Source organism: Mesitornis unicolor, unplaced genomic scaffold, assembly GCF_000695765.1.
Source record: "Mesitornis unicolor isolate BGI_N332 unplaced genomic scaffold, ASM69576v1 scaffold8363, whole genome shotgun sequence".
Taxonomy (NCBI): domain Eukaryota; kingdom Metazoa; phylum Chordata; class Aves; order Mesitornithiformes; family Mesitornithidae; genus Mesitornis; species Mesitornis unicolor.
The window spans coordinates 124,437-144,509 of record NW_010176846.1 but is presented as its reverse complement, the minus strand read 5'-3'; the positions used below and the strand labels follow the sequence as shown (position 1 = coordinate 144,509).

Sequence of the window (20,073 nt, the reverse complement as noted above, 5' to 3'; positions counted from 1 at the left end):
GCTCCCTGCATGCCACCAAAGTAGCTGACAAGGAAATGCAACCTGCTGTAGGTGAACCTGCTTTAGCAGGGGGGTTGGATGAGATGATCTCCAGAGGTCCCTTCCAACCCTTACCATTCTGTGATTCTGTGAAGGAGAGACAGCTGTCCTCTAAAAAAAACCCTGCGTTTGTATTGAAGTGTCTTTACTTTGGAAGAGGGATTTCAACTAGATTCTTACAACCTCAGCAACTCTAGAAACACTCTTGAAAAACAGAACTAGTTTTAGATAAACTATCTAATTTAAAAATAAAGCTGTTCTTTCATTTTTTTCTTTTAATTTACAAATCCTATTGTCAGTAAACAAATCCTTAAAGAATTGTCCTTTCTGTGTTTGCTTGCATTGCTTCCAGGAAAACTCAAAACCAGCAGAGAATTCCTGGGCAATGATCTGCGTTATGATGTATTCTGAATAAATCTACGTCACTGATGGTTTTTCACTGCCATCAGCTAAGCCACAATTATAAGCAGTATATTGACATTTTTACCCCTAGGAGTTTGCTTCCAAAGTGGGAACTCAAGATACACTGTTGAGAGGAGAAGGGATTGATCCTGGAAGATCTTGGCATTCTCCTGGCTGATACACTAGCGGTTGTTGCTTGGGTTAAATCGTTCAAACTGACTCTGCTTTAAGTCTACAAGTAGAAATCTGGAGTAATTTCAGTGGCTTCAAAAGACAAAGGGCTGCTGATTCCAATTCTCCTCTCTCCCCTTCTCTCCTGAAGAATTTTGAGCCAGGCCCTCAGAATCAACAGGTACAAAGTAAAGACATGGATCACTGAAGCTCATCTTAATGTGAGGATTTTAGTATTTATCTTTATAATTTTATTTCCACAGCTTATGAAAACCAGAAAATTACTTAAAACATAAATTGTTCAAGTTCAGGGGATTTTTAAGTATTATGATAATTTGGATAAAACAACAGGAGTTGCTCACAGTACGAGCACTGGTTAAAGGAAAATATACGGCTTCCCATGCCTTGTGATGGTGACGATGATGATGCCAGCTACTTACTGGTTACAGGTTATGTTGGGAGTACAACAACTGCCGCTGTGTGAGCCTGGGAAGAAGGCCACTCACTCCTCCCTTGCACAGACATAATCGAGGATTGAGGACAGAGACCCTGCTGAGGGCACCAGGGGAGCGGTGCCATCAGTTGAGCCGAGTCAAAGAGCAGTGGTGGCTGGGCCGAGCAGGGAAGGACCAAGCCGGCTGGGCAGCAGAGGTGGCACTGGAGATTCTCCCAGGGGCTCTTGGCCCCTGCTTCAGCGCCTGATGGCTGGGGCCTGCCCTGCTGCTCCCTGTGTGATACACAGACACTTTGCTTCAGTCTCCTTTCTTATGATGTGCAGTAGGTTTGACCTCAGCACTTCTCTACTTTTTACTCTGAATTTCAATGTACAAATGGCTTTTACTTATGAGTGACCATTTCCACACCCTAGACACAGCAGAAGTTCAATTGCTTAAGAAGCTCAAAGAGAAATACACATTTAGGGCAGTATACAGCTTAAAAAGGGCTCCTAGTCAGACAGTCATTAATCACAGCAAAACCGTCTGGCACTGGATGAGGATTATTAAGTTTTCTGTAGGCTCTTTAAAGTGACATTTTCAGAATCTGTGGTTAAACTCATTCTTTTCAAAATGCGACGAGTACCTCCCAGCCTCCACCTCAGGTTCTCTGAAAGCAAAGCCATTATTCTCCTGTTGTCAGCATTCCATCCCAAAATCATTTGGAATATTTTCTCTCCCTGTGTCTCTCCTGTCATCGCAGAGTCTAAGGTACTATATTCTCCTGAGAGTATCACCCAATTTTTTTCTTTCAGAATATCATAGATGGCCTTGGCCAGTTTTCTCTTTTTCAAATGCTTTTTTTGTGTGCAGTGCTCTAATTACTTATCTTCTACTGTAATTTTACATCTCATCCCTTGATTTTAGCTTTGAAGAGACACATGATAAGGCAGAGAGATGTTAATTACTTGCCAAATCTATCCGAGTGTGAAACAGGTGGGTAACTATGCCTGGTTGTTTTATATAGTGTAACTCTGGGACACTTCAGGAAATCACTGAGGCATTGCTTTACCTATCCATAATTAATTATTGATTTCCTGTTGTGTGCGCTGCGAAGATGACAAGACCTAATCTGATGAATAAAATAGCTATAAGAAAAGGGAATCATATGTGAGGCAAAGCATGAAGGACAAGACTTCAGATACAGCAGAGTTCATTATTCATTTTGCTGAGGTTATATGCAGCTAAATAAGAAACCTTTCAAAACACTGCAATAAAATGAAATAAATTCATTTTTCAAAGCATCATTTCATCTCTTAAACAGAAATAAAATTGTTTTAATATATTTCAGAGGAAATGAAGGCAGCATTTGGCCCTTCAGCTAGAATTTCTGTTCTTCTCCTATTTTCCCCTGCAGAAGGGAAAAGCTATAATTTAAATTGTTAGAATCACAAAGAACTGTCTTTGCTTCTATCTCACAAAAAAAAGTGCATCCAAGAAAGTGTTTACAATAATTTTTTACTTATATCGTAGTTTTCATTTTAGTAACGTAATTTCACCTATCTTAACATGTTTATGACCTAGAAATGCAAAGTGTGACTCTTGGTCACAAAATCTCGGGGGTAGGACAAATACTACTTTAGGCTCAGGGTCAGTTTTGTATGTCTACTTTCCTTACAAGGACTAGAAACCAATCAACACCTCTTACTCTTTCTTTGTGTGCATTAAATCATAAAATCAACCAAATACAACTCTTGTGTTACACTTGTGAATGTAAAACACGAACAAATCATTACCAGAATAAAATTTGCACCTTTGTCTCTTATGGCGAAGAACATGGTAGGACTGATGATATTGACAGTGATGAAGAGCCATCAGGATCTTGTGCCTGAAGAACAGCACTGTGGCTGAAAACTGGGGATCAGTTTATTCGAATGTGTGGCTGCCTGACAAGTGATGAATCGGCGCCCGTTTGGAGAAATCACAAGATACACTCATGCTGTCCTTGGTTTTAGGCCAAAAGTTCTTGCATAAATACACTTAAACTAGAGAGTTAGACATCCTAGCGATTATTGCTAAGCTATGTGAGTTTTAAGGATATGCTGCTTTGAACATATAGTTTACCAACACACTCAGACGTTGATAATAAGAAATGCATATTCTTTTTTACTGAAATACCTTTAAGAGTTTTTTATTTGGTAAATAAGAGCTTTAGTACTGTTAACTCAAACAGGAACACGCTATTGCACCAAAGCCTATAGCTCTCATTTTAGAGGAACCACAACGGTCTCTTAAAGCACTTTGTAAAATTAAAATTAGTAAAAACAATTTAGAAACTGCCAGTGAAACTTTTCATTTACACTTTCTGTAGGAAGCAGTTATAGCTCTTTTATCAAGATGGCCTGTATCAGCCAGTAAATGAAGTAAAACAATTCAGAGCAGAGCACACACACTACAGTAGAGGCTCCTTTCAAAAGACAAGGCTTCTTTATTCGAGTCTGAAATGGCAGACATATTTAGGCCATTTTTGAATTCTGTAAGCAGTTTTAGGAAGAGAAGAGGGAAGAAATGAGGAGGACTTCCCAGCAATTTTTTCCCCACCCATTATTAGATCAAGCAGAATATGTAAGAACTGAAAGTAAGATACTGATGCACCAGGTTAATATTTCATTGAACTTGATTTAATTTACATTTACTGGCCATGTTAAACAAATACTTTTAAACTCCTTATAGGACCCAGAAGAATGAGGATGAAGGCAGCATAAGTACACCACCACGCAGGAGCATCAGTGAAAGATGCCCAGTGTTATACATCAGACCATCACTGCTAGACTATTCACCTCTGAAGAGAAAACATGCTTTGATTACCATAATAAATTTATTTTAATTTCCATCTCCTCTTTGCTTCTTGCACATTTTATTACTACTAGTAAAAGTTCTACTGATCTGATTAATTTGCAAAACAATAAGCAGCCATCCAACAAACCAGTTCAAGTTCGCTGAGAGAAACCGAGTTTCTCACCTGTAATCTTTAATGCACATGTGCTTTTACCTGTGTCTGAACCTAGACATGCAAGCATACCAGTTAATTAAAAATTATATTTAGTTCTGAATGGTGGAGATCACATTCCTTGAATTATTTCTGGAGAAAAGCCTGACATTAATTAAAAATGGTTTTTCTTAGCATGTAAAAGACTTTTGGATTCTTTTCTGTATTGTACATCTGAATCCAGCTAAACTTTGTTTGCCATTAATTAATGTTCTTTGTATTTGCTTTTAAAATTTTAGTACATCATTTAGGTGGACTAAAAATGTTCCCAGTTCCAGGAGACATGCAGATAATTTTCTTAGGTATCTACTTTGTATTCAAGTATTAAAAGCCAATCTTATTCTGAGGAACTGTACTTTTGAGAAGAAAAATTCTGTAGATGTGACCTTCCACTTATACATAACCTTCCAGATTCTGGATGCCTACTTGTATCTCTATCCTAAGGATATTTCAGAAACTTCAGTTACACAATTCCCTTCAGAAAGAAGGCTCTAAGTCAAAGATACTGGCTCCTGGGCTGCATTTTAAATTTTCTTTTCTTTAGAGAAGTTCAAAAGGTAGAAACAATACTTCAGAGATAGACTTTACACAACTATGAGATTAAATTTCTCACTTCTAAATCTGCACTTAGTAACATTAAAATGGACATGGGTTTTCAAGTGAAAAATACCTACTGGTTCCCACATAAGTCAGCTAGAGCTTACTATGAGACTCACTACCAATGCTAAAGATGCTTTAGCAGTATATATAGGTATGGCTTGTCCCAGAGAACTGTTTGGACAATCTCTGATTCTTTTCTTACTTGTTTAGCACCTCTTGAGTCTAGCAGGTTTTGGATGAGAATGGCGTAAGTTTCCTCACACCTCTTACTGATGATTTAGTAGAATTACTGCTAAGTCTGGCTGTTGAATTCCCACTTGGTACAATGCTGAATGTTAAAGGAAAGCGTTATCATGCCTTTAAAGCCCTCATGGGAAAAGCAACAGTCAAGCATAGCTGCATATACTTTCTAAGCTCATAGCTCAAACCATTACGGTTAATTCCTTTAGATATTCCCAAGCTCTCCTTGTTCAGACATCACGCTTCAAGGCGGTGCCTTATAGGTAAGTGTCATGGGTACATTTTACACACACACACACTCCCACATTCATGTACGCATACACATGTATGCACATACAGATATTTACCAGCAAAAATGATGATACATCATCGCACGGATATACAAGTATTTGCAAGGAGTGGAGTGATTAGTTTGGCTTCAATTGGGCTTACTGATCACATCTTATTTTCTTGGATACCGTTCAGTAAAAAAGCCTGCACCAAAGTAGTGTAAGGATGGGCAAAGTCTCACTTCAGCTACACAGGACTGTTCTCGTGAAAACACTATTGGCAGCAATGAATCTTCATTCCAGTGCAGACTGTGTCTTAGATTACTGCTAATACTTTAAATACCATATTAAATGTGGAAAATGTTTTAGAAAGAAACTTATATATACTGAAATAACTGAAACGTGACTAAAGGAATGGTAGGTCATACTGCAGAGTAAATAAACCTTTGTCAAGAATATCACAAAGAATTTAACTATGTAAAATGGAAAATGATTAGAATAAATTAAGTCTGTTATACAGTCAACATGATGGAATTCAGAAGCATAAAACATTTGAAGACATCTCCCTCTATCAACTGATGTATTTTGATACTCCATCATGGATTGTCATTGTCATATAGATAAGAACATTAATATTTTGGATTCCAAAGGATTTTCTACCCTCTTTAGGTCATGTAAAATACAAAACATTGTTACAACAAAATGGCAATCCCTTCTCTTTCTAGCATTATCTGGTACTATTAATAAACTCAAAGGGAGTTAGAAGGAACTAGGAAAAATATTACTTGATATGACAGATAATCTAGGAAAATCAGAACACAATCTGTTTAACTGCACAAGTGAAATGACAACTATTTGTACTGAAATAAAATCAGAATAACATTCATTTTGAAATAACATTTTGTAATATTTTAGATATAAATATTGTCTTTTTTCTAAATTGTTCTTAAAATGAGCCACATGATTTAGAATGATATACAACTAGCTGAAGACACAATATATTTGTATTATGTCAAATTCTGAGAATGTCCCTCTCCCCATCTCTTTTTCTGTGACTTTAATTCAAGCACAGTTTATACAACATTTTTTCCATGTGTGAATATATTTGAACACTTCTGCATATGCCAAAGTTTTTATCAGTACAGCTCAGCTCAATTTATTTGCACAATTTCCCCTTTAGACTTCAGGGTTTAGCTCATGATATGTAAATTCCTATTGTATAGACAAACAGGATATTATTTAAGCAGACAACTGGCAATGAAAAAGCCACAAATGTTAAAATTTACTTGTCAAAGTTTTGAATGATTCTTAGAAAACATATCCCTGGGGAGGCAGATGCAATCAAAAGAGGAGGTATGTTAAATAGTAAGTTTATATAATACACTGATGCAGCCTAGTGCTAACTGTGTTGCAAGAAGTAGCATCAGGGTAAAAAAACCCCAAAACTCCAGATTAACGTATTATTTCTCACTGAAAAAGCTTTGTGTCTCTTAGAAAGAATGTGAAAAGAATAACAGATTATCCTTTAGTCTGCAGTTACTACCTGTTATTTCCTGCAGAATAGAAAATTCGCCTTTGGTAAAATGAATAAATACTTCATATTTGCATTGGGAAAGGCAAATCTACCTTACATGAACACAGGAAATGAATATACAGCATAAAATGTAGAATTAATAACAGTTCAACACATACAAAAATCAGTAATACCAACTTTTTCTCTGGTACTGAAACCAATGACAATTTCATGATTAAGTATTTAACAAGCTTGCCATTTGATAAAAAGCCACATTTAAAATGCTCACTTAAATGTGAATAATATGTTTTTAATCGAGGAAGATTTAAAAAGAGAGATAAGGTATATATTTGAAGATTATAATTTTTTTGCTATATTTGTCATAGAATCTCTGTCTTCCAAAATTACTCAGATGATGCTTTAAAAAGGCTTAAATATGTTAATTCCACAGAAAATTTCTACATTCCTTTTACTTAAAATCAATTTAGGCATTTGCTTAATTCCTGATTAACAAAAGAAAGCAATGCCATACATCAGATGATGAAATGCTGGGTGTTTATATATAATATTCCTGCTAGCTAAAGATTAAAAGGATTTAACCTAACTTTGAAAAATATTTATGTCTAAAATACTTAAATGTGATCGTCATGGCTGTCTACTCTTTTCCAGGCAACTATATTAGAAAATAAACCCCAAACTGAAAGAAATAGCATAACTACAATGTCCTGCATGCTGTGATCAGCAAAAGCTTGCAAATTCCTGTTTTCATTAAATATTTTATCAGAAATAATACACAGACATATATATAAATATAGGTCTATTTATCTATTTAAAGTTTTTTTCTGTGGATTTACTTGAATGTTGTGCATATGTAGAAGGTATTTTGTTTTTGCAATAACGCTTTCAAGTAACATTTTATGACAAAAAATATTAGAAGGAAAACAAAAGACTATACTTGGTTAAGGAAATGGAATTTTAGTACCTAAAATTAAATACTCTAAAAAAATGCTCAGTCGTGCCAATCCTCATCAACTGTACTTGTGTCTGAAGGAAATCTCTGTTCTTCTTATTAATAGATATTTTGAAAATTAGCATTCTAACAATTTAATTGGCTACTGGACACTCTGATTTTTCTCTAGATATCCTAGTTTACCTGGGATCCTCTTATTGAAATATTACAGCCATTGCTTTTTCTTAGAGATGCCACTGGGCCAGAAAATAAAGTGCTTGATATATTTAATCTGCTATTGTAACATAGTGCTTATCAATAACTGCCTTTCTGTTTGAAAGGTTCAGACAATCAAAAAAAGAGATTACAGAGATGCTAGAAAGTTTGTCAGGAAACTGAATATAATGCACGTGCCCCTCTCTCTGGCATATGATGTCCTCAGAGAGGGCAAAACTCAGCAGACCTTCCTCCCACGGCTGGAATGAAGGGGACTGCTTTCCTAAGTGAAGTGAGAGGCTTCACTTCCAGCATCTAACATCTAGGGCCTACAGGGTTCAATAAATTAAACTATATAATTTTAAAATAGATACTCTAGTAAGGCTTTGTTACTTTTGATACAAAAGTGTCCTGTAGAACTCTTTTGGGTACAAATCTCAGTATGCAAGAAACATAGCAATTCAAGACTGGTGAGCTGACAGTCAGAATACCTGCGTTGGGGAATAGATTCTGGTTTCTTGGCTCTGGGAGAGAGTATGCTGAGCGTGCCATGACCCAGAGTGGTGGGTTGGTGAAAATCCTCTGTCATCAGTCACACTGAAGCTTGGGGCCGCCCACTGCCATAAATCAATCAATCAGTCAATCATTTATTAATCAGGTACTTGCATTTTCATAGTGAATATAAAAATGGGCTCCAGACAATGCCTTCTCTATAATGATAATCTAGTTATATATTACACTGGAGGGTTTCCTTTAAATTAATCCATCCTTTTTTAGAAGGGTGACATATTAATCTGAACAAGGCCTTGCCAATTGTGTAGAAATAAATCAAGACCCTCTGAAAGATCAGCACTGCAAAAGACATATGCTCACGAGCAATCTGAGCGCATGAATAGTTCCTTCAAGTCAAGCCACTTTTTTGAGGAACTATTATGTTGTGGATTTAGAATTTAGATTCTTAATGTAAGGTTCAAGTTCTGCACAGTCCTTTTCACTAGGTAAATTTAACCTAAAGACAGCATCTTTTGGGGGTTATCTGACTGATGGCAACCTGACCAGAAAAAAAACCAAATGGTGTGTTCCAATCTACATGATAGCATAGGGTAATTAACATTTTTAAAGGGTAAGTGTATTTTAGTTGAGAAAGTATTTCAAATTCTGATACTCCTTGACTAGAATTTTGAAGCTTATTGCTGGCAATTTTCATGGAACATTTAGCAGTAAAGGACCTTCTCATAAAGTCATGATGTTAAGATTCTGAAGGTCACACGAAAAGAGAGTCTTTTTCTAGATCTGGACTGGCTTAACTGCTTCTAAGGCTTCAGGCAATTCTAAATATCTTTTCCAGCCAACGACAGACAAGGCCATCTTCAGAGTGACTACTCTGACTTCATTAAATGCCTGTTACAATAGTATCTCTGTTGTAAATGGCACACCACACGCAGAAGGATGACCGCCTTTAACAGCCTCCCAAGATTCAAACAATTGGTTATTTCTTTACTCATATGGCAGGTGAACAGGACAAACATTTCTATTATTCCATGCAGAACAGAAACTTATGATAATAAATGGAAAGGAAAAACAATTTCTACAAATTCATTGTGATCCCTGCTTATATACTGCAAGATAGAATAAGTGTAAACATAGTGATAGAATGTAAACATATTTTGTTGGAGCATAAGTGGTTAGGCAAAGCAAACCAAATCAATTAACAGAAAACATATTCTTCCTGACAGTTCCTCCAGCTACTTAGTATTACACACATTTAAGGCTAATCAAAGCTTGGTTTTAGCTAATAAATTTTCTTTCATGTTAAGCTCATTTAGCACAACCCTTCTGCTCAAATTTCCTCATGTAATTTAACAAGCTATCTGTGCTTAAGAGTAGTTGGTTATTTTCATAGAATCATAGAAGACCAGGTTGGAAGGGACCACAAGGATCATCCAGTCCAACCTCTCAAGGTAAAGTATAGTTTAAACGAGAAGAGTCAGCACCCTGTCAAGCTGACTCTTAAAACTGACCAGTGTAGGGGAATTCACCACTTCCTCTGGGAGATTGTTCCAATGTCTGATTGACCTCATGGTAAAAAAATTTCTTCTGGAGTTCAGTGGGAATCTCTCCAGAAGCAACTTGTGTCCATTACCCTTCATCTGTTCCATGTGACTCCTTGTGAAAAGAGAGTCTCCATCTTGGTAGCCACCCTTAATGTACTAGCCACCCTGTACTTATCTTGAATACTGAGTCAAGAGTTTACCAACTAATGGAAATTTACTCTTACAGTCACATGTCTATTCTCCAAGGTGTCCCCAAACCTTCAACCAGCTAATACCTTAGAGACTGCAGTGGAGCGCAGTGTTCCTCACCTGGAAATAGGTGTCTTTAAAGAATCACCATAGTAGCTCCTTTCACCTTGATTAGGTGGCTAAACATAAATGGGACAGTACCTCTCTCTGCAGACTGTAAGCAGCAAATAATTCTCCTGCTGATTGTACAGATTACCAAAATACTAGAAAAGGGCTGTACCATGAGTCTGAAGCACAGGAACAAGCAGGATAGCTCCTCTACCTGTTTTTTAATAAGTGCTGAGCCATGTGGCTATGGACCATGTGACCATTAAGCACCCTGGAAAATCAGATTTTAAGTATTTTGGAATAGATTCATGAAAACAGAGGCAGATAAATTATCATTTATCAATGTATGTGTCTTATTTGTAGAGAATAAAGAAGTTCAAAAATGACATGATAATAAAATCACTTTGGGAAACAATATTTCACCTACTGATGAAAAATTGTGATGATCATTTCTTTGCTGCTTGCTAAGCTTTAGCACTATTTAGAAGTCTATCACTCTAAATAATGTAAACACTGGTTATATGGGACTGAACCTGAACCTTGTTTTCCTCTTTTTAGGTTTTTTTTTTCAGATTATATTTCTGTTTCAGCTATTGCTGAGAAAACTGAGCAGTATTTCCTGTGAACTCTTCCATAATTAAGTACCTGCAAGTTAAACTTCTTGAATGGCAAGCAACTCCTTTGCATCAGGACTAAATTAATTCCTTCCTCTTGATCTCTCAAGTTTTTTTCCTATAATTTTAGGACCTGAAACATTTATGAATTTTACAACATTTTCTTGTTGGACTGTGTAAAGATAGTGTCAAATTAACCATACCAGGGAGTGAAATCTTCCTTTTTACCCAAAGCACAAGCCTACAGTGGTAAACACTGTCACCTCACTCAGAGATCCAAACGCTCACTTCTTTCTGTGCCGTTTCCACCCCAGCCCAGCCTCACAAGTCTGTGATCCACTAAAGCCACAACACAAATATGAACTGGAAATCCCAGTACACTGGGCAGAACCTGTCAGTGGAGGGTACAGGGTGTGACAGAGCTCTGCAAACACAGTGCATAAGGCATTGTGGACTTATGGAGCTTTTCAAGTGGAAGCTCAAGACAACAAAGCCAATGTTTCCTCCTCCTTGAGCTTGCAGCTTAAGCAGTGGGAAGTTAGAAATCTATCCTTCATTATGCTACAGCATCTACCTAAGCATGCTTTTCAGAGAATAAAAGCCAGTTGAGAAGAGAGACCAAGAGTTTAAAGAGCACAACTTCTCTTGTATTAGCTATTAATAAATGGGCATAATGGTCCTGCTCACACAAACTGAACAAAAGCAACACACAAACCTTCAATTCTTATTTTTTTCCTGGGTATCAGAACTCTAAGCTCTGGACTGTCGGAGCTATGTTGCTTGCAGGGCCTGTTCTGTCCACCTGCTCTGCCTTTCTGTTTATACACAGCATATGGGCTAGTCTGAAACTCCTTTTCCACAAAACACTTATTTCTCTAGCTTAACTTGGCTTACTAGATTTTATTTTCTATACCTTCTGTATCACTGACTTGTGGAAAAATTTTGCATTTTTCTGCACAAAAAGATAGATAGGATCATAAATTTTTGTGTTGTCTAAAGATACTGTTTGTATTCCTAGCCAGATACACTATAACCTTGAGACAGGATATATTCCTTGATTTGGTCAAAGTAGTTTAGTGAGTCATTGCAGTTGCTGCTGTGGCTTTTGGCTTTGAATGGGCTAGAGAAATAGCCAGTATCTGTCAGACATGGAGCGACACGATGACATTTGTGCACACTACTACTCTTCATAAGCAACATAGCTGAAGCTGGCACCTTGAAATCTGTTAAATTTGGGCTATTTTTTATGCAACAGCCAATTTTGACAGTGTCCTTAGAGGCTGCTTAATTTAGATTTCACTACAAAGGCATATTAATATTATAAGCCTTGGTTAAAGCTGAAGATCTTGCTCACCCATGATGGGATTGGAGCTTGCAGGAAGCATTGCATATACCCTGCTTAAGGCAGCCTAGCTACTGGCAGCAGGTGAGGGACTGGTTTCTGACTCCTGCACTTCTCTCCACAGCCACAAGTTTATTGGGGAGTGCTGCAAGTGGGATATTGGTGCCTATGCACTTCTTGACTTTAGGTCCTTCACAGCTGTGGCAAGTCATTAGGTGTCTACACCAATCCCCAACTCTGGATGGGCTTTCTGTCAGTGTTGTTTATATTCTGTCAGCTATGGGATGATTCCTGAAATGTTGAGCAAAATTAGAAAAGTGAATGAGGTTTTCATGGTTTTGCTGATATGGTCATATTTGGACTAAATATATTGACTGCTACTGTATCAGCAGTATACATATAATGCCTTCTTTCCCCATTAATACAAAGGATAATCCTTCTATCCTTTTTACCTCTCCTTACTTTACTGTAAACACGTAACTCTGAAATATACCTCCAATCAAACTATTCGGTTACATTTTCTCAAACAGTAAGTTAAGTGCTGCTGCTTTTTCTTAGATGTGATGTGATGCTTGTAATTTCCTTATATTACAACACAAAATTGTGCCTCTCTGTAGGCCAACAATTCTTAAAAAGTAATTGTATCGATACTTCAGTGCATAGGATGAAATTGTTGATGGTTATGTAATGGGATTTACCTGCACTTCAAAAAAGGCTGTGGAAGTGCAAGATACTGCAAAGTCCTGACTGCATTATACTGCCAACTACATGTTCACTCATTTTTACTAGCACACTGCATTGACCCGGTATCTTTATATTACATAACTAGGTGATTATTAGTATAATGCAAACTTTCCTAATTATCCTATCATAAAAACATTATTTTACGAACAGTGGTGAAACTCAGTCAGGATAACAGCCAGCCTACTATAGCTTAATAAATAATACTGATTTTACAAAGGTTACTGTATGTCTTTTAACAAACAGGAGTACCTTAAATCTGAGCATATTTATACAGTGCTTAGCAGGATATGTAATGGCATATAATAAACACGCAAATATGTAGTAGAGACTGACCTTCATTTCAAGATTTTGTGAAGCCTGTAGTGATTAGCCAGTACAGAGATCAATAAAATGCTTCCTGAGAATATAGGCAATCTGTCTGCTATAAGCATCCTGAAAGCTACCTCAAAGGCTAGCCTGCCCTATTTTCCATAGCACAAGCATGTATTTGTAGCCACAGAAATGTTCTTTTCAGCATGTAAGGTACTTAGTACCCAAGCATGCTTAGTAAGTACATTACCAGGCATTCACATTGGCAGCCAACAGAATGTCCTCTAGGTAGCAGTATACTCAGAAGCCATACAGCATATAGATTACCTCATGCATGGAGCAATCCCAGAAACCGCTTTTCCATCACAGCATATATACATATATATACACACAGAAGGTTGGAAGTGAGCCAGACATTGTAAGAACTTCTAAGGGATTACGATGCAATAAAGTTCAGCCTCTACAGCACAGCCACCCACATGCACAGAAATCAGGCTATGCACACTTCCAGTGTGTTACTGCCTTGCGTCACGGAAAACCTACTCTAGCTCACGTTTGTTCCCACCTCTTAATGGGACAGTTGAGTATCAGCTCGTTACTTGGAACATGTTCACATATAGTATCCCTAGGGCTGTCAAGGAGGACTGAAAATACTGAAAGTGAACAATGGGAGAGACTCGATAATCATCTTCCCTACTTCTCAGGCTTGACACAAACAGGGCTGAGCCATGCAAAAGAACAGCATTTCAAGCAGAGGGTCAGCTTCTGAGCGTTTGAGATCTGGAGCATATATTTCATGTAGCTAAGTTTTTTCTTGTGCAAAATATCTACAGCACAGACTACGCAGCTGTGAACCTTCCCTACTTCACCATTCCTCTGCCTCACCCTTAACCAAGACCTGAACTTTTGTGCCACATGAAGTCTTAGCACTCTTTGCTGACATTACAAATACAAATATCAATTAGATCAGTTGTGAAATTCCATGTAGCAAGAAGACATATGAGAACTAAATCTGTAGGCCGATAGTCACAGCAAATGTAATTCAGTTTGAAAATATACAGCAAGAATTACTTTAAATGTTGCCATTTACTAAGTAGACACGTTTTAAAAGCTATATAGAATGTTATTTCACAGGATGATATTACCGTACTGCAATTCACTTTTAAGAGGTTAGCAGGCCTGTGGGAATGGTATGGTACTACAGACTCCATAGACTGTCTGAAAACCTAGTATGTGATATTACTGTCTGCCAGCCAATTGGAAGTGAAGCTATCAAGTTTCAGTCCAGCTCCACGTGTAACTGGTCCCTAAGCACCACTCCTTCAGATACTCTTGTTTACAATCTCATGAGGAAATTTGGGAGCTGCGGTGCTGGAAATCTGGTAATCTTCTCAGGACAGGGTGGGGAGATGTAAGAAGGAAGTGTACAGTAGGAGAGCTTGCATAGTTTTGTTGTAGGAACAGAGGATTTCACTCTCCAGGGCTGTCAGATCCAGCACTCTCTGTATGAATTATTTTGAAAATCAAATTCACACTATCAAGTTCACATCCCCTTTTCACCACCACACGTATTTTCAAAAGGTATTTCAATGTTTAAGTAGAAACCCACAGCTCCAAGTATCTGAAATTTTAAACTCTAGATGAATTTCCAGTTCATATAAATGTTTTGGTCTGAAGTCTCTCAGCCCCCAAATTTGGGTAACCATATGAAAGATGACAAATCTAGAAAAAAACCCAAGCCTTACCTTCTTGTAGAGACTTCTCAGGTCTCTGTACTGCCACATACTATTGAGGACCTGAGATGCTGCTTTCACCACTTTTGGCGAATGCCTGTTACACACATATATTAAAAAGGGAGAGAGAGAGAAAGAAAGAGTGAGAAAGAGACTGTTAAGTACAAGGCTCCATTCATCCCAATTTTCAAATGCATTGATATGGATTTAAACCCATAATTAAAGTTGTGTTTTGAAAGTACCATAAGGTCTTTGGTTGGCATCTTGGAGATCAATGTGTTTTTAAGCAAGGGCAACACATGTTATTTCTATAGTACTAATTATTCAGTGAGGAGTAAAATGTGTGTTCCTCAGCACACTGAGAACAAGGATTCCTGCTGAGAGCACAATAAGAGGAATGGGAAAGGCAGCAATTGGGTAAGTTGTTGAGTACCCAGCTGGTATTATGTACATCTAAGATGATGTCCTGGCCACAACTTTTGGCATAAAGGACAAGAAGTTAGAGCCAGAGTTTCCTTCTAAGTAAGCTGCCAAACTTCAACTCATGACAGCATGCTCAATACATTAAGTGCCTCTTAGCAGTGGCCAAAAGAAACACTCTAGATGGGTGATGAGTACTGTTCTTCAAGTGCAGAGCCAAGATGCAGAAATACAGTTGATTATAAAAAGTCATGACAAATTTCATTAGGAACCGCAATTTGGACTAGCATCTTGCTCACACCATTACCCTTTAATGACAGCAATGTAATGCCATGTTGAAAATCATATATAACTCCACATGAACTTTCTCTTCAGAAAGGTTTTGAAAGAAACTCTGAACTACTGTTACAATCAGTTGGAGTCATACTCCTCTTGGGATAGGTAACTTAAAAAAAGAACTATTAAAAAAATTAGAGAGTATTCAGCTCAGTGAAGAAGGGTCAAATGGAAAAAGACTAGGAAGATAACCCAGCCCACTGAGGAGGCACCCACTGTGCAGTTAAGCCTTTGTGCTATACCAATAATACACATAAAGCAGTAGAGCACTAGAAAACCTTGCAAAGGCCAAAGTCTGGAGTGAGAACTTACGGACTTTAGGGCAGTCATTGAGGTGATTAATGTTTTACTCAGAAAAGACACATGGACTGCAAATCCACAAAGAAACCAGAAAACCAGCAGCATGTGCTACTGGTTTGGGTAGGAAGTCTTGAGTAGGGTCATGCTCTGGTGCATCCCGTGGCCTCTGAGAAGGACCAGTGGTAGGCTGACACACAAGTTGGTCAAGCAATGTAGCACAATAGCACAAACTATTCAATTAACTTTTACAGTATTTTGCTAGTAATTTATTTGGTGGTTTTTTCCCTCTTTTCTACCATTTCTCACTCAGAGTACAGCAGTAGGTGGGCAACTGGTGAACAGACAGGAATTTGATAAAGCCTTTCAAGCATAAGTATTTTTTTTATAGTCCCAGTTGTATTGTCTAGTGGGTTGCTGGTAGCATGGAATAACCAGGAAAATAATTGTGCCAACTATACTGTGAATACTGGGGAGAAACAGGAACTATGTGAAGCCAATATGGGCTTGGCCAATATGACCTTAGGAACATCAGTTCTCTCGTGCTGTCACAGAGGGAAAGCCCTGGGCATGCTGCAAAGGCTAGCGGCGCCAGCCCCACACTCCTGGCACTGATACATACCAGGATGCATGGCCAGGCTACTAGTCTGCACTTGCAGAAACAGATACTTCATACTGGTCAACATAAAATCATACTGAAGTTGTTTTACTGTATCAAACTGAGCATGCCAACATTTTCTATCAGGCCAAGAAGCAGCAATTCTGATTTTTTAACAACGGATTACCTGTAAGAAACTAAACCAAAGCAATGGTGTACAATACTAAAATTTCTGAAAGTTGAAAAATGAAACTTTCCTTTAGGATAAACATTTGTAGGACTATGAAATGACAGGTTTCTTGCTCTAGGACTGTGTAACCTGTAACAGTAATAACACAGGACTGCAAATCGAAGTACTTGAGAGAGGGATACATACCATGATTTGGGAGGGCATTTTGGAATTACTCAATGCTATCTGTGCTAAATACTTTCATTCAACATAAATATATCTTTCAGAGTCATGAGGGATACTTAGACAGGGAATTATACCCTTGGATCCTCCTAAAACTGCCCGTGATATTTTGAAAATTTCAGACTCAGCAGATATTAATAATCTCTACCAGATAATGAACAGGTAGACAAATGTGTTATTCTGAGGAAAGACACATTCACCTTAAGAGAAATTAATATGAACCTGCTTGCAATATCAGTACTTTTGATCTAGAAAATATAAATCAAAATTTTAAATAGATTTAATAATAACAAAAATGCAAATGTAAGTACATTAGCAAAGCATGGGGAGCTCCCACAACTGGAATCACGTACTTTGTTACACTGCTACTTTTTACCCCTTATAATTAGAATGTGAGAATGTTTCAATAATGAATTTGGTATGAAAAGAAAAGGGTGACAATAGAGGAAAAGAAATGTGATTAAATCATATTGGCAATGCTCCGATCACACAGGTGAGCGTAAGTTCTCATACCAAATGCAGGGTGCATAAATCTTTGCTTCAGGTTGTGGCCTGGCTTTGTGGGGCTCTTTTAGAGCTCTGATGCTGCAGTAGGCTGTATGATAACAGCTTTGAGTAACTGGACTGATGGGTTTTGTACACTACAGTGAAGGCTTTTTTTTTTTCAAACTGCCATAGTCTCACTGCACTACACTTCTGCAGGTTGACAAATATGCAAACCAGGCTATCTGTTTTAGGCAAAAGAAGGATAAAGAGTGAACTCTTCATGAAGAGTGCATACACAGGAAAACAGACAAGATGAAACCATAGCTGCTCTGAAAATGTCACAGTTGTGTGTAAGATTTTTGCATGTTTTGGTGCCTCACAGCGTAGCCTGCAGATACCCTAATGCATTTTTAGAAGCAAGGTGTTGGCAAAATCCACAGACCCATGTTTCTATCATGCCCCACCTCACCAGCAAGCTGGTGGCAAAGAAAAGGGTGCTGTGAAGAGGGGCAGTGACTTTACATTCTTCATTTCCAGAGCAAGAGGAGCAGTAACACAACTGCAGTGAGGTCCCTTCCTCTCACAGGATCCCTCCACCTACACATCATTGGTTCTGCAGGGTGCAGTCCAATAGCTCTGGTCCCTAATGTTTTTAAGGATCTTCTACAAGTGCTTAGAGGTAGTGGTTACTGTAGATAATCACTCTGCCTTAAACTGCCCATGCAGTGCACTCTGTGCACTGCTGGTGGTACGTCAAAAATAAATCACAGCAGAGACTTTTGCTATTGGTATTGTCTGTTTCTTGTCACCTTTCACACTGGGCATATGATTTCTGATAAAACTAAAGTATTCAACTCACGATTGCACAGAGGGGCAAAAACATTTAGGACTAGTAATAACTACTGGAAATGTTAAAAAAAGGTGCAAGGTGATTTGCAAAACATACTTGTCTCCTTTACTCTTAGATATGCCAACCAGTTTCTCAATGCCGCCTGCGTCTCGTAAGGCCTTGGCATTCTCCATGTTTTTAGTGATGACTTCATGCAGAGTGCAGCAAATGGCAGTAACGGTGTCATCAGACATGGCCTTGCTTGCTGAGCTGTTGCTGTTGTTAGCGCCTGGCAGTCGGTGGACCAGATCCCTCATGGCATACTTGCCTTTGTTGAAAGAAAATGAAGGGAGAATTCAGAAGATACAGTAACAAAGGGTGATGGAGAAGTAGCACAGGGAAAACACGCAAGACTATTAGCACCATTTGCATTATTGCACGTAATCTAACTGGCTACTGATACTATTTTGGAGCAAGCCACATTTATACGATTTCATGTTCAAGCATTTCACACATTAGGGACTTTTAAAATTTCCATATTACACCAGTTGGAGACTTCAGATATGGGCTACATCATGCTCTTAGGAGAAGGAAATTATGACAGTATAGGCCAAGTATATGTATAAAGATAACCTGAATACCGCAACTCACACAGCTTGTCAAGTCCCCATCTCTCATCACACAAGTTATAACTCAAGTTACTCCAAATAAAATGTGCATCAGTTGTTAAAAACACTACAGTCAATGCAAAACCAATGACACTGTTATTTGTGAAAAAGTCTTCTCTGAAGGACCAGTTTCACTGAGCAAGGTCAATTCTATACTACATGCAGTAACTTAACTGAGTTTATTAGTGTTTCTATTACTTTATTGCCGATTCAGCACTCAGAGATGACACTGCACTCTTCCACACATCCTTAGCTGTATGTATGGTACTGACCACAAAGGAAGCCTTTCTGACATCTACTCCTGTCTGATATTTAGAGAATATTTTATATAACACTAACTTCCAGAATGTAAAATCTACTAAAACAAAAGGTGCAATGAAATGGTCACATTGAACTAAAGACATTAAAAAGTAATTCTGTTGAATATTATAACTTTCTTCATGTTTAAATGAACAAAGACTTGTTTTCTGCAAAATTGCACCTGAAAGTCATGCAGTGCCTGTGAAAATAACACAAGAGCAATTTATAAATATATATACGTGGTATAAATGTAAATACATGTGTAAATGTAAATATATGTAAACGTAGGGCAGGGTTAGCACCATAACTGCTCTATGAGAAGCCTCACACGGGTTCTAGAGGGTGACCATTATGGTTAGATGGCAGCTTAGTCCTTCAACGCAATGAAGACAGGATCAGAAAGGGCGAGGGCCTGGTGAGGTGTTGCTGAGGACAGTGAAACAACTCTGAATCACCTTCAGCACAGCTGTGCTAGAAATCTGCATACAGCAATCACCATGAGAGTGTATCATGCAGGAGGAAAAGGAAAGGAAAATTTGGAAAAAAAATATAATTAGTAATCTAATCTACATCACATTTTATGAATGAAATAATCAGGTATGATTATTGTAAATAATATGGTAATTTAATCAGATTTTTTTGATACCTTAAAAAGCTCTGATGAATTAGTATTTATGAGTACTTATTAAAAATCTTATTTCTGAATTCAGACATTTAGTTGTGTGTGCCCATATTTGAAAGCAGAGCTAAGA

At 37.8% G+C, this 20,073-nt stretch overlaps 1 protein-coding gene across 1 annotated transcript in view; it reads right to left on the bottom strand.

The window, feature by feature from the left end:
• Positions 1-20,073, bottom strand: part of CTNND2 (catenin (cadherin-associated protein), delta 2) — a gene marked incomplete at its 5' end in the record, with an annotated part of 150,743 nt that overhangs the window by 20,739 nt on the left and 109,931 nt on the right. Inside the window, 2 exons of the mRNA XM_010181860.1 lie at positions 14,988-15,072; positions 18,471-18,681. Coding sequence (XP_010180162.1) covers positions 14,988-15,072; positions 18,471-18,681 — 296 coding nt within the window. The remainder of the gene's footprint in view (positions 1-14,987; positions 15,073-18,470; positions 18,682-20,073) is intronic.